The sequence below is a fragment of the Electrona antarctica genome (genome assembly GCF_951216825.1).
Source record: "Electrona antarctica genome assembly, chromosome: 23".
Classification (NCBI taxonomy): Eukaryota; Metazoa; Chordata; class Actinopteri; order Myctophiformes; family Myctophidae; genus Electrona; species Electrona antarctica.
In genome coordinates this window covers 6,049,201-6,061,700 of record NC_136804.1, presented here as the reverse complement: position 1 = coordinate 6,061,700, position 12,500 = coordinate 6,049,201, and the positions used below count along the sequence as shown (strand labels likewise).

The window sequence follows — 12,500 nt, the reverse complement described above, 5'->3', positions numbered from 1 at the left end:
ATGACCCTGCTGGTCAATCATTTGGAATGTTCTGCGAATCACAGCAGGACAGTCCAGAACGTTGCGTTTAGTGAGCTAGAAGCAAGTAAAAAAACATAACTATACACTGCAATGACACACAGTCCTACTGTATTTGACTGGACATTCAGAGTAGCACATTTAGTACATTTGCTAAATATATAAGAGTTCATAGAATGCTAATTTACACGCTCGGTCCTACAAACGACATTAAGAAGGTTTAGCGTTACGCCACCAAAAACCCTTTGGATTCAAGTGGATTACAGAGACAGTGGTCGTCCACCTGCATGTATGTCAGTCCTGTTTGTATCGTTTGACGTTTGATGTCTGGGGACTGCAGATGGAAATTAGCATGTTTTGCTAAATCTGGTATATTTACACTGCATTTTTTGTTGTTGTGGCTTTCGCCTTTATTTTACATTTTTTTATCGAGAGACAGACAGTAGGCTGACAGGAAATGGGGAGAGAGAGATGGTGGGATGACATGCAGTGAAGGCCGTCGGGATCGGGAGTCGAACCCGCGGCACACTGCCAGACAGGATTACCAGCCAAGGTGCCTGGACCGCTGAGCCACGGCCCAGGCCTTTACACTGCATTTTTTAACGTAATGTTCATCAATATACCGGTACACTGTCCCGACTAAATAAAGGAACAAAGTAAGACTTTGCCGTCTATACGTGGAACAGGTTTATACATGAGCGCTTCACACATTTGTGTCTGCGAGCGCGCAATGGGTGTGTGTGTGGGTGGAAATGGTAGAGTATGTGTAAGACTCGACGTGCTGTATCTGCACATTTCTAAAGTAATTCTAAAGGAATTTAAGGACTTTTAAATTGGCCAAATTGTCAAATATTACGTAAGTAAGAGGCAGACGTTGTGAAAATAGCCGAATCTACATGCTCACAATGCCTTGTGCAATTTTCACAATCATGTGTATCTGTGTGGAACCGAGTCAAACTAAATGTAATAATGCCTACAACTCCAAGTGCTTGTCGGGGTGGGAGGTCACGGCCTGAAAGGTTTTGGGAACCACTGTTTTTCCAGACATGATAATGGGCAGTGGTTCCCCCAACATTTGAGCCTGTGACAGCAAACAGATAAATAAGCAGAGAAACTACTACTTAAACATTTGTTTGGGGAAACAGTGTTTGTAGGGCACACGTAGTGGAGGGGACACGGATGTTTCATGTGTGGCTCTGTGCCTCCCGGCTGCCATGAGCTAAGACAAGTTCCTGAAAGAATGTAACCTCATTAACTGTACTTTGATGTTGTGCCACTGTGTAGCTCTCCCTCTCTCTCTCTCTCTCTCTCTCTCTCTCTCTCTCTCTCTCTCTCTCTCTCTCTCTCTCTCTCTCTCCCTCTCTCTCTCTCTCTCTCTCTCTCTCTCTCTCTCTCTCTCTCTCTCTCTCTATCTTTCACCAGAGTGTTTAATCCTCCTAGTAGCAGCCAGCCAGTCAGTCAATGTGTCCCAGCATGCTCGCTAACAGCTCCCCCTCATTTGGAATAGTTACTGTTAAGAAAGAAGACAACAACATCTCTCCTGCAGGTCGAGGTGTTGTTGTTATCTGACGCGTGGTGGTGGAGGAGGAGGAGGAGGAGGAGGAGGAGGAGGAGGAGGAGGAGGAGGAGGAGGCACACAGAGAGGAGGACAGGACGGGACGGGATAATAGGAGGGAGGGAGGTGTCATTTGTTGTAATGCAGGCAATTTGACATTCAGCAGCACCCGTGATGGAACACATTCTCCTATTAGTCTCACCACAGGGGGCAGCGTGTGTGTGTGTGTGTGTGTGTGTGTGTGTGTGTGTGTGTGTGTGTGTGTGTGTGTGTGTGTGTGTGTGTGTGTGTGTGTGTGTGTGTGTGTGTGTGTGTGTGTGTGTGTGTGTTTTGTGTCGCTACTAATTGGTGGAGAGGCTGAGAGGCTCACACTCAAAAACATCAAAGAAAGACACAGAGAGAGCTCTTTTATGATCCCCTGGTTATTCCATTTAGACCTGACGTCGAAATTAAAAAAAAGTCTTCTGAAAGAATATATATTCAAAGATTTGTGCCACATTTTCACGATTTTTCAAAAATAGCAGACTTACAAGTTCATAGCGCGCCACTCGGTGGCGCGCTATGAGCTTGTAGATCTGCTATTTTTCAATAGCTAAAGCATAACATAATGTTAACACCAAAAAGGGTTCCCGCCCATAATGGGTTATTCCCACACGGTTACACATGGATAAATGAACACTAAGGATAGTGTGAGTCAGTGTTGTTTTCGTCGACTAAAACTAAGACGACTACCGTTTTTCACTGGCGAGAACTACATGGAAACTAAATCAAAACGAAGCTACGATGACTAAAACTAAAGAATATATTGACAATTTCGTCAACAAATAAAAACTAGACTATTGGACAAGAGTATAAGACACAAGTCATTTTACACTTGGTTTCATCTGCTATTTTCAGCAAGTGTGAAATCAGTCATTGCGACTGCATCAAGGCCCGCCAAAATACATTTTAGTCGACTAAATCAACCGTCGATTTAGTCGACTAAAATCTTATGATGTGAACACTAAAACATTCCAGGTGACTAAAATGTGACGAAAACCAAATTAAGTTTCAGTCCCAAAGACTATGACTAAACTAAAAATAGAAAATTTGCTGCCAAAAACTAACACTGGCGTGTGAGTGTAGAAGAGACAACAGGATGGGAGAGACATAAGACGAAGCTGCGTGACGTTGTCAACCACACACACACACACACACACACAGTAGGGCATTCACTTCTAGTCATTTTTACTAGTTGACTAGTTGCCTAGTTCACTAGTCGACTAGTTGTTTAACCGTAAAAAAATTAATATATGTACATTTAAAAACTGTGTACATTGGTGACTATAACTATAATCTACCTGATCTTGAGGCCTACAAAATCGGGAAACAAGTTTAAACAACTAGTCAACTAGTACCAACAGGGTCGACTAGTGGATTTACTCGACTAGTTGCTTAATGCCCTAGCACACAACTTACTTCTTCTGTCCGGTCTGCGTTCCCTGCGCGGCGCAGGAGTAGTTGCCGATCTGGTTGCCGAAGCGGATGGCCATGGAGATGTCGCAGTCGTCCACCGCCACCACGGCCACCTTCTCGCCCGACGGGCCGTGCGGGATGCCCAGGCGGCCGATGTTGGGCTGAAAACACACAAAAGGGTCAAAAAAGTTAGATCAAATCGGTCACGGCGGTCAACGGTCACGGTCAACAACCCACGTCGCCCACATGTTGCTCGGGACGTCGTTCCGTCGATGGTCATGGACACATCTGATCTGATTGATTGAAATATTTATTAACGGTTTGCAGAATTACAGTACATTTCAAGCACAAACTCAATACAAAGACTGTTAACTGTGAGTGGACGACGACCCAATTAAGCATTACACTTGTTTACAAGAGGGTCCACCATGTTCAATTCATCAAAACATTTGATCTGAGAGGATTAGATCAGAATGTCAAGATTATGTTGGGAAATTTAAAAAAAAAGTCTTCTGAAAGAATATATATATTCAAAGATGTGTGCCGCATTTTCACGATTTTTCAAAAATAGCAGTATACAAGCTTGTATGAGCTTGTAGATCTGCTATTTTTCAATAGCTAAAATATAGCATAATGCTTAGTTAAAACACCAAAAGGGGTTCCCGTCCAGAATGGGTTAAAACGTGTAATTTTGTTTAACGTTTGAATAACACAAATCTTGCACAGGGGTCCCTGGCACAAAGGATTTTCAGATGGGGGTCTGCGGCCAAATATACAGATGAATGTGGGGGTCCTTGACATGAAAAAGATGGAAAACCGCTGCACTAGACTCTAGTAGAGTGTCCTCAGCCCATACAGACATGGAAAAGAGCAGGATTTGTTAGTTTCCGCACGCAGAACCACGGTGGTCTGAATAAACAGATAATGTCTCTCTCCTCGCTCTCTCTCTCCCAGGGCAATGTAGTGAAGCAGTGAACCGCAAAACAACTACAATAGGACTACAGATCCCAGCTCTGATGGTGGCAGAGAGTTTACACAAGATAACCCTCTGCTGACAGACAGACAGACAGACAGAGCGAGAGAGAGAGAGAGAGAGAGAGAGAGCGAGAGAGAGAGAGAGAGATAGTCCATATCTACTTAACCCATTTTGGGCGGGAAAAATAGCAGATCTACAAGCTCATAGCGCGCCACCGAGTGGCGCGCTACGAGCTTGTAGGTCTGCTATTTTTGAAAAATCGTGAAAATACGGCACAGATCTTTGAATATATTCTTTCAGAATACTTTTTTTTATTTCGACGTCAGGTCGAAATGGGTTAACACCCTACTTGATCATGCTACGGCTTTGCGCAAATAAAAAGCATCAAAAGTAGCCGGGGACAACGCTCCACACGTCCCAAACTCTTCCACCTTCTGGCTCCAAAGCTATGGAATGCACTTCCCATTGGAATCAGAGCTGCAGACTCACTCCCGATCTTCTGCCGTGGTCTGAAAACCCATAGACTCCATAGCCTGTAGCACTTGCCATAGCCTCAGCGACCTTACAGGCGTATGAATAGGCTCAACTTATGTCATTTAGATAGCATTTTATGTAGACATATAGCACTCTATAGTGTATATACGCATATTTTTATTGTATAGATATTCCACTGTTAGACATATGTTAGGTTCTTAGCTTAATTATAATTTTTTCCTAAAATGTTTTATCCCACAATTGTGTGACCCATTTTTTCACCCAGTGTCAATATTATCTAATGTGGGCTCTACACTCCCCCTGCCGACCTGGGGAGAGCAACGGGCTGACCTCATGCTTCCTTCAATATAAGCTATTTCTAACAACAACTGCACATTCTTTGTGGTTTCATTCACAAGCTAGTTTTTCTAAGATGCAATGTGACACAGCAGGCACTGTTTACACACTTTTTCCATTCCCTATACATGCACTTATTCTTTGCTTTGGTAAATAATAATTAAATGTATGGTTTCACACGTCAATAAATCCCATTTAAATTGAAATTGAGACAAAACTCTGTGTTAATGTAACTCAGGTAGTGTATATACTGCCCTACTAAGCCAACGAGCAGCAACTACGTTGTTTGGACACATTGACTTATTATTTGTGTATCCCAAAGGTCAGATTAGCCTTCAGGATTTTTGGGGATAAACAATGACCTCAAGAACATATTTACAAATAGTGAATATACTTATTTGCCGATAATTCATGTTGCTGACCAGTTGAAACACTTTTAAAACCCATTATTTATTTCCTTCCCCATCAGGGCAGCATAAATGGGTCTAGTTTTACATGAGTGAAATTGGACGCCGGTGGGGAATCAGACGCACAACAAAGGGACAGACAGGGCTAGGGCCGAAACTATAGAAAAAGTGACTATGACGTTCAAAAATAGAGATGGCACTGCAGGCCTGAAATAGATTCGCAGCAAGACAGGAAACACAGAGAAAGAGAGGGACGGGGAGGGACGAGGGGGTAGACAGTCAGTCAGACAGACAGACAGACAGACAGACAGACAGACAGACAGACAGACAGACAGACAGACAGACAGACAGACAGACAGACAGACAGACAGACAGACAGACAGACAGACATACAGAGGACAGGGAGGGGTGACGGAGAGAAAGAGAGATACAACAAAGGTAAAGGGAGTGAGACTGACGTTTATGGGACGGGGACATTTTCCAGTGAGTTTTATCGGTTATCATGGAGACTCCCTGTTTTCCAACCTTTGTACTAAAAACACTTCATGGCTGAGTTTCCACACGCTGACTGACAACATTACAACGTCATCGCCATTCTTCACCGGTTGGTTTCTCTCTCTCCTTTCCGTCTCATCTCGAAGGCTAATCTCCACCATTAAAATTGCTGCAATTTTTCTTTTTCTTTTTCGATATAATTAAACCATTACGCCTAGTCTAAAAAGGCCTTCTAAATCCAGTTTTCAGAAAAATTTATGTTGCTATATATAGCCTTTATAGTGTCACACAAAAGTATCAAAAGTAGCCGATCTTCTTTCAAAGTTTTTCATTTTTGCTTGTCATGTTTTATAGATCATTTGATGTGTGGTAACCTTTTTAATTGTATTGATCTGTTCTTATTTTATTCATCTTCGTCTTCTTCTTCTTTTTGTGAGGGAGCCGGGGAGGGTGGGGTATATGTGGGGTTGTTTGTCTATCAAAATTGAAAATCCTATAAATAAAGTTATGGGGAAAAAAAGCGACGTGTTTTGAGCTAGTTGAGCAATTTTGAATCCTGAAAAGTAACAGTTTTGGACATTATGAGGTTTCCACCTGACAAATCGAAAATGGCATGCTTTCCCTGCTTTTAATGGCTTATATAATGACTATGACTCTACCGTCACTGTATATTATACAGTACTACAAATATTGATATAAATAGATACTGTAAAAGTGTACTTCATTCATGTCAACTATGGCAGAAGAATCTGAAATGCAATGCGGTGCATTTCCGATTCTTTGTTGTTGTTGCTGTGAAGTTTGGTATAGATTGTGCCCGTGTGGCACGGTGCCAGGCAGACTGATGGCTCAATGCCATGTTGGCAGCACTCTATGAACAAAACACACTCCACCACCCTGAAGGAACGAAGTACATTTACTTATGTACTGCACTTAACCCATTCGGGCCTGACGTCGAAATTAAAAAAAAAAAGTTTTCTAAATCATGACATTTTTTTGAAAGATTTGAGGCACATTTTAACGATTTTTCAAAAATAGCAGACCTACAAGTTCATAGCGCGCCACTCGGTGGCGCGCTATGAGCTTGTAGATCTGCTATTTTTCAAAAGCTAAATTATAACATAATGTATGTAACCACCAAAAGGGGTTCCCGCTCAAAATGGGTTAAGTAACATTTCGTGGTATTTGTACTTTCCAATTTCCAATACTTTTGGACCGGTGGGCTACTTCTACTCCACTACATTTATTAGAAAATCTTTAGTTACTACCTGTAGTTACTTTGTGGATTTGCATTATTATTACAAAACATACATTAAACACTTCAGGCCTACATGCATTTCTCATCTACAAGCTCACAATGCGTTGAGATGCGCTGTGAGCTTGTAGATCTGCTATTTTCCAACAGGACGGTGCATTCCTACACTCTCAGGGTTCATTGAAGTGGTGACCTGACGTGAGTAGACGCTCACACTCTCATTAGGCAAGTTAAATTAAGATTTTAACAAGTGCACACGCGCGTGTGTGTGTGTGTGACCTGTAAATCTTAGCGTCTTGGCGTTAACATTTAAAAATAAGGCCACACCCCTGTCTCTGGCAGCCGGCCAATCAACCCTTAAGCGTCTGCAGGTGCCTACCTGCTCTAGCCCCTCCCGCCCCACCACGGACACACCCCCACCCCGTCCCACCACCGCCGCCGGGCGTCCCCACGGCAACCAGAGGCATCCGGTCTTCCCGTCTAGCCCGAGAACGTCCTGCAGTGTGAACGCAATGTCGCTCTCTCTCTCTCTCTCTCTCTCTCTCTCTCTCTCTCTCTGTCTGTTCTTCCGCTGTTGGCTGAGGCTGCAGTATAATTATCATAAATCCACAGCAACAGAGAGGAGGGGGCGGGTCTTGTCTGGAGATGCTGTGTTTTGAGTGACAGGGCTGAATGCGTTCTTCTTATGTAAGGAGGAGGACTGACTGCAACCACCTGAAGAGACACGATGTTGATGCTGCTGTTCCGACTGACTCGGGAAGTCTTTGCACCTGCCGCGGACAGCATGGCCGTCTCCACGTGAATGCGTGTGTGTGTAAAACTATGTTTAATAGGAATGTTTTATGTGAGAGGCCTTAGGTCAACCATCTCTCTCTCTCTCTCTCTCTCTCTCTCTCTCTCTCTCTCTCTCTCTCTCTCTCTCTCTCGTTGACAATGTTGTTGTTCATAGCTAAGGCCTGGTCTCCAGTGACTACTTGATCCAAATGCTAACCCCATGAGGTTTAGACACAGAATACACACACACACACACACACACACACACACACATACACACATACACACACACACACGCACACACGCACATGCGCGCAGATAAGCGTGCAGCACACATACATTTATAACTGCTGATCCGACCGACGTCTCTATACCCTATATTCCGGAGTCCCCCAGGGCTCTATACTGGGTCTGCTCGTCATTTACTCTACAACAAATCTGTTCAGCGAGCGCGCACACACACACGTACACAAACGTATTAACGTACACACACGTACACACACGTACACACATGTACAAAAAAACAGAGACCATGGACAGCTAGCTGACTAAGTCTTTTCTGACACCTATATTAACGCTGACGTCTGTCAACACAGCCCTACAGGCAGGAGAAGCAGATTGAGTTACACTCTAGTCTAAACAAACTGTACAACAGCTCAAACACTATCAATGATGTCAGACACTGTCAATGACCAGCCAATGTATGCAGGTGTGTGTGTGTGTGTGTGTGTGTGTGTGTGTGTGTGTGTGTGTGTGTGTGTGTGTGTGTGTGTGTGTGTGTGTGTGTGTGTGTGTGTGTGTGTGTGTGTGCGTGCGTGACGTGCGTGTGTGCGTGAAACAGGAAGAGGCGAGCGGGGGTGCACACGGTTGAGCATTTTATTTTCTTAATAAAGGAAGTGTGACTCAAAGGCTGTGATTTTATTCATGTTTGACAGAGGAAATCCCATTCTCTCTCTCTCTAGCTCTCTGTTTTGCACTCTCTCTCCCTCTCTCTCTCTCTCTCTCTCTCTCTCTCTAGCTCTCTGTTTTGCACTCTCTCTCTCTCTCTCTCTCTCTCTCTCTCTCTCTCTCTAGCTCTCTGTTTTGCACTCTCTCTCTCTCTCTCTCTCTCTCTAGCTCTCTCTTTCGCACTCTCTCTCTCTCTCTCTCTCTCTCTCTCTAGCTCTCTGTTTTGCACTCTCTCTCTCTCTCTCTCTCTCTCTCTCTAGCTCTCTCTTTCGCACTCTCTCTCTCTCTCTCTCTCTCTCTCTCTCTCTCTCTCTCTAGCTCTCTCTCTCTCTCTCTCTCTCTCTCTAGCTCTCTCTTTCGCACTCTCTCTCACCCTCTCTAAATGACTCTCCACCCACTGAGATTCTCATCGCCTGACACTTGTTGATTTCGAGGACCAGAGTGCGTGTTTGTAAAAGCAGGCCAGTGTTTCCCCCTAATTTTATTTGCAGACGATTACAAATTTACAGTAAATAAGCACTCAAGTATCACTTGAACCCTAAACGACCCTAACATTTGGTTGAAAAGAGCAGATCGACGAGCTCACGGCGCGTCACAACTCGGACGCCATGTGAGCTTGTAGATCGGCCCATTTCCCACTTTGGGTGAGCCCGGTCATAATAGGTTTAAGTGGTTAATATTGTTTCATCGTGACAACGTGATCACGTCCAGTAACATTTAACGCTAACCATAACAAACTATCGTGTGTCTCCCTGCACTGTGAAACACTCGACAAGAGTCTACATAATATGACATTAATAATATTCATGGTTTTGTAAGATGGTCTTCCCTCTAAAGCTGCAGTGTAAACACAGCAGTTTACACTTTTATTGAATCTTCCACTTTTGCTTTGGCAATGTATGTTTTCTCATGCCAATAAAGCTCCATTGAAACTAATTGATATCAGTGTTACTGTGCGTGCGTGCGTGCGTGCGTGCGTGCGTGCGTGCGTGCGTGCGTGCGTGCGTGCGCGTGCGTGCGTGCGCGTGCGTGTCCAGTGTAGAGTTTGGGCCATCTCATGAGTAAGGCTAAAGTCTGTCCCTCCTGGCGAGAGAGAGATGTCTCATTCATGTCCACATTACCTCACCTCCCCTCTGGCTGCGTAAACCTAGAAGTGTCAATTATTCACACCTATAACACGCACACACACACACACACAGTTCCCCGAGGCCGTACATACACAGAGCTACAAACAGACAGAAGTATCCCGTGTTCAAGAATATAGGTTACTGGTCTGCTGTCTGTCAGGGAATAACAGGTGGACTGCATTGGCTTTGTCAGCTCGCAGCTTCTAAAGCAGACGAACAAACAACAGAGGTCAAGGTAAGCTGAGCCCCGTGTTGGAGGGATCATGGGAGAAGATCCTTCTTTCATTGATCTGCGTGTTGCCGTCTCCGTCGGGTGTGGAAACCTCATATTGTATGTCCAAAACTGTTACTTTTCGGGATTCAAATTCAAAAGCATCGAAGCAGCGGGTGGGTCTGCTACTTTTGCTACTTGCTTTTGTGTGGCGCTGTAGTGTGATCAAGTAGTGTCTTTAATTTACGGGAAAAAACACAAACAAACAAAGTTCAAATATGGAGATAGGCGGTTTCTGCCTAACAGCAACGACATATGACGATATGTCCCACTTACCTTCAGATTATAGGTAAATCAGTAATGAATTATAACTTTTGTTTAGTTTTTTGTTAGTTTTTCCCCAACAATAGCGAAAATACAGTAGGGGCTATATCTTGTGCCACCCCTTAACCCTTATCCCTAAACTTATTTGCCATTTTTTATATTTTTAAAAACCTTTTAAAATAGTTCAAATAGCTGATCTACAAGCTCACAATGTGTAGATGTAGATCGGCTAGTTGAACTATTTTAAAATGATTTTCAAAATAGTACAAAATGGCAAATAAGTGTAGGGATAAGAAATAAGGGTGGCGCAAGATGGAGCCCTAGATCTTCTATTTTCACAGAATGTTTGCACCAGAATAGGCGCTAGGGTTTAAGACAGTGGTTAACCCTGTAGCTAGCTGATTGTAGCCTGGTTAATAAACCAGACCGAATCAGCCGTTGGCAAAAAAAAGTTGCCTACCAGCGGATTACGGTCTGGCGAGGCTCAGTAGCACGCCTCTTTCCTACAGCAGAGAACAGGTCGGACCAATCGGGACACGGTATGCAATATAGGCGGGCTTTGGTACAGTGACGTTCAATGCTTGAGACCTTTGACTGACAGTAGCTCTGACCAATTGCGTCAAAGAGAAAATGTTCCCCGGGAAATGAAATCCAAGTGGAGCCAGCCCAGACTGATATACCGCGACAGTGTTGTGTGATATTAGTCTGGCTTATTAGCCAGGCTAAGCTGATTGTACAATGGTAGCGTACAGAAATTGTGAAAATAGTACAAGCTCACAACTGTGTCGCATGTATACTCCCCCCCCCCCCCCCCCCACAATATATTCTTATAATCGTTCATAAATCGTAATCAAGGCAAAAATCTGACATAATTTGAAGCCATATCGATCGCCCCGGCCCTATCACTGTCAGCGTAGGAAACAGGTCCTCATCCAGTACAGCGTGGAGTCGTTATGAAGATTCATGTTGATGTTTGGCAGTAAAACTGTGCAGGCCTTGATAAGGGCTGTGATTGTGTGAGATAAGGCCCAGTGATTCAGGGAGACGGATGGAGGTACAGACAGGTGGGAGGACAGATAAGAGGACATGGGTGGAGGAGGGAGCGCCAGGTATTTATAGTTGGCGATAGTAAGTGATCTAGGCCACTGTTTCCCAAACAGTGGGTCGGGACCCATTTGTGGGCCCTGGACACATTTTTTATTTTTTATTTTTTGGGTCCCTTACATTTTTCTTTCCTACATTTTGCTTTTTAATTATTATAATTTCAACCATTTTCAAAAATCATTCCCCAAAAAGCGAATGTGTTTGAATGAATACCAACTTAAATGATTCTTCTACGTCATTTCTTGAATAAATAAAAGAAAAATCTAAGAAATCCCATACATTTATAAAACAAATGTAGTAAAAAATAGCCGATCTACAAGCTCACAACGCGGCGCGATGCGGCGTGTTGTGAGCTTGCGGATCTGCTAATTTCAGTAATAAGTTGGGTCCCGGGGGAATGTATAATTTCTCTTTTGGGCCACGGGCTAAAAGGTTTAGGAAACCACCGACCTAGGCTCTCTCTTCATCTCCGTCACTGTGTATATTGCCTTCTAAATCAGCAGTTCCCACACATTCAACTGGATTTCCAAAAATGTCCATAAAGAGCAGATCAGATGTACGCCGTGCCGCCCAGCGAGCTATAGCTACATCTGATATCTTTTAATAGCCGACACTAAAATCTAAAATGACATGATTGATGCTTTCCCGGACCCCGGTGTTATAGTGGATTAAAGGAAAAACTGAATACTGTAAACCAATTGCTTGAAATGTACTTATCGAACAGCTTGCACTTCTGAATGATACACAGAGGAATGGCACCGACCTGTGGTCAGCATATCATAAGATGATGTTGAAAAAGGTAAAATGTTGCGTGATTGTAAAAAAAAAAACAGACCCAAGGGGTCCATTCTTACAGTCTCAACATCAAATGAACATTCCAGATTACGTTTCAACTCCCTCTCCATCCACCTTTAGTTCCTCAAGCCAAACAACTCTTCCACAATCTTTGAATGCTACAGAGTCTGTAATGACCCCCCCCCCCCCCCACACACACACACACACACACACACACACACACAC

At 43.7% G+C, this 12,500-nt stretch overlaps 1 protein-coding gene across 1 annotated transcript in view; it reads right to left on the bottom strand.

The window, feature by feature from the left end:
• celsr1a (cadherin EGF LAG seven-pass G-type receptor 1a) overlaps positions 1-12,500 on the bottom strand; it is a gene marked incomplete at its 5' end in the record, with an annotated part of 145,363 nt that overhangs the window by 55,844 nt on the left and 77,019 nt on the right. The window contains one exon of the mRNA XM_079494179.1: positions 3,032-3,189. Within this exon, the coding sequence (XP_079350305.1) occupies positions 3,032-3,189 (158 nt within the window). The remainder of the gene's footprint in view (positions 1-3,031; positions 3,190-12,500) is intronic.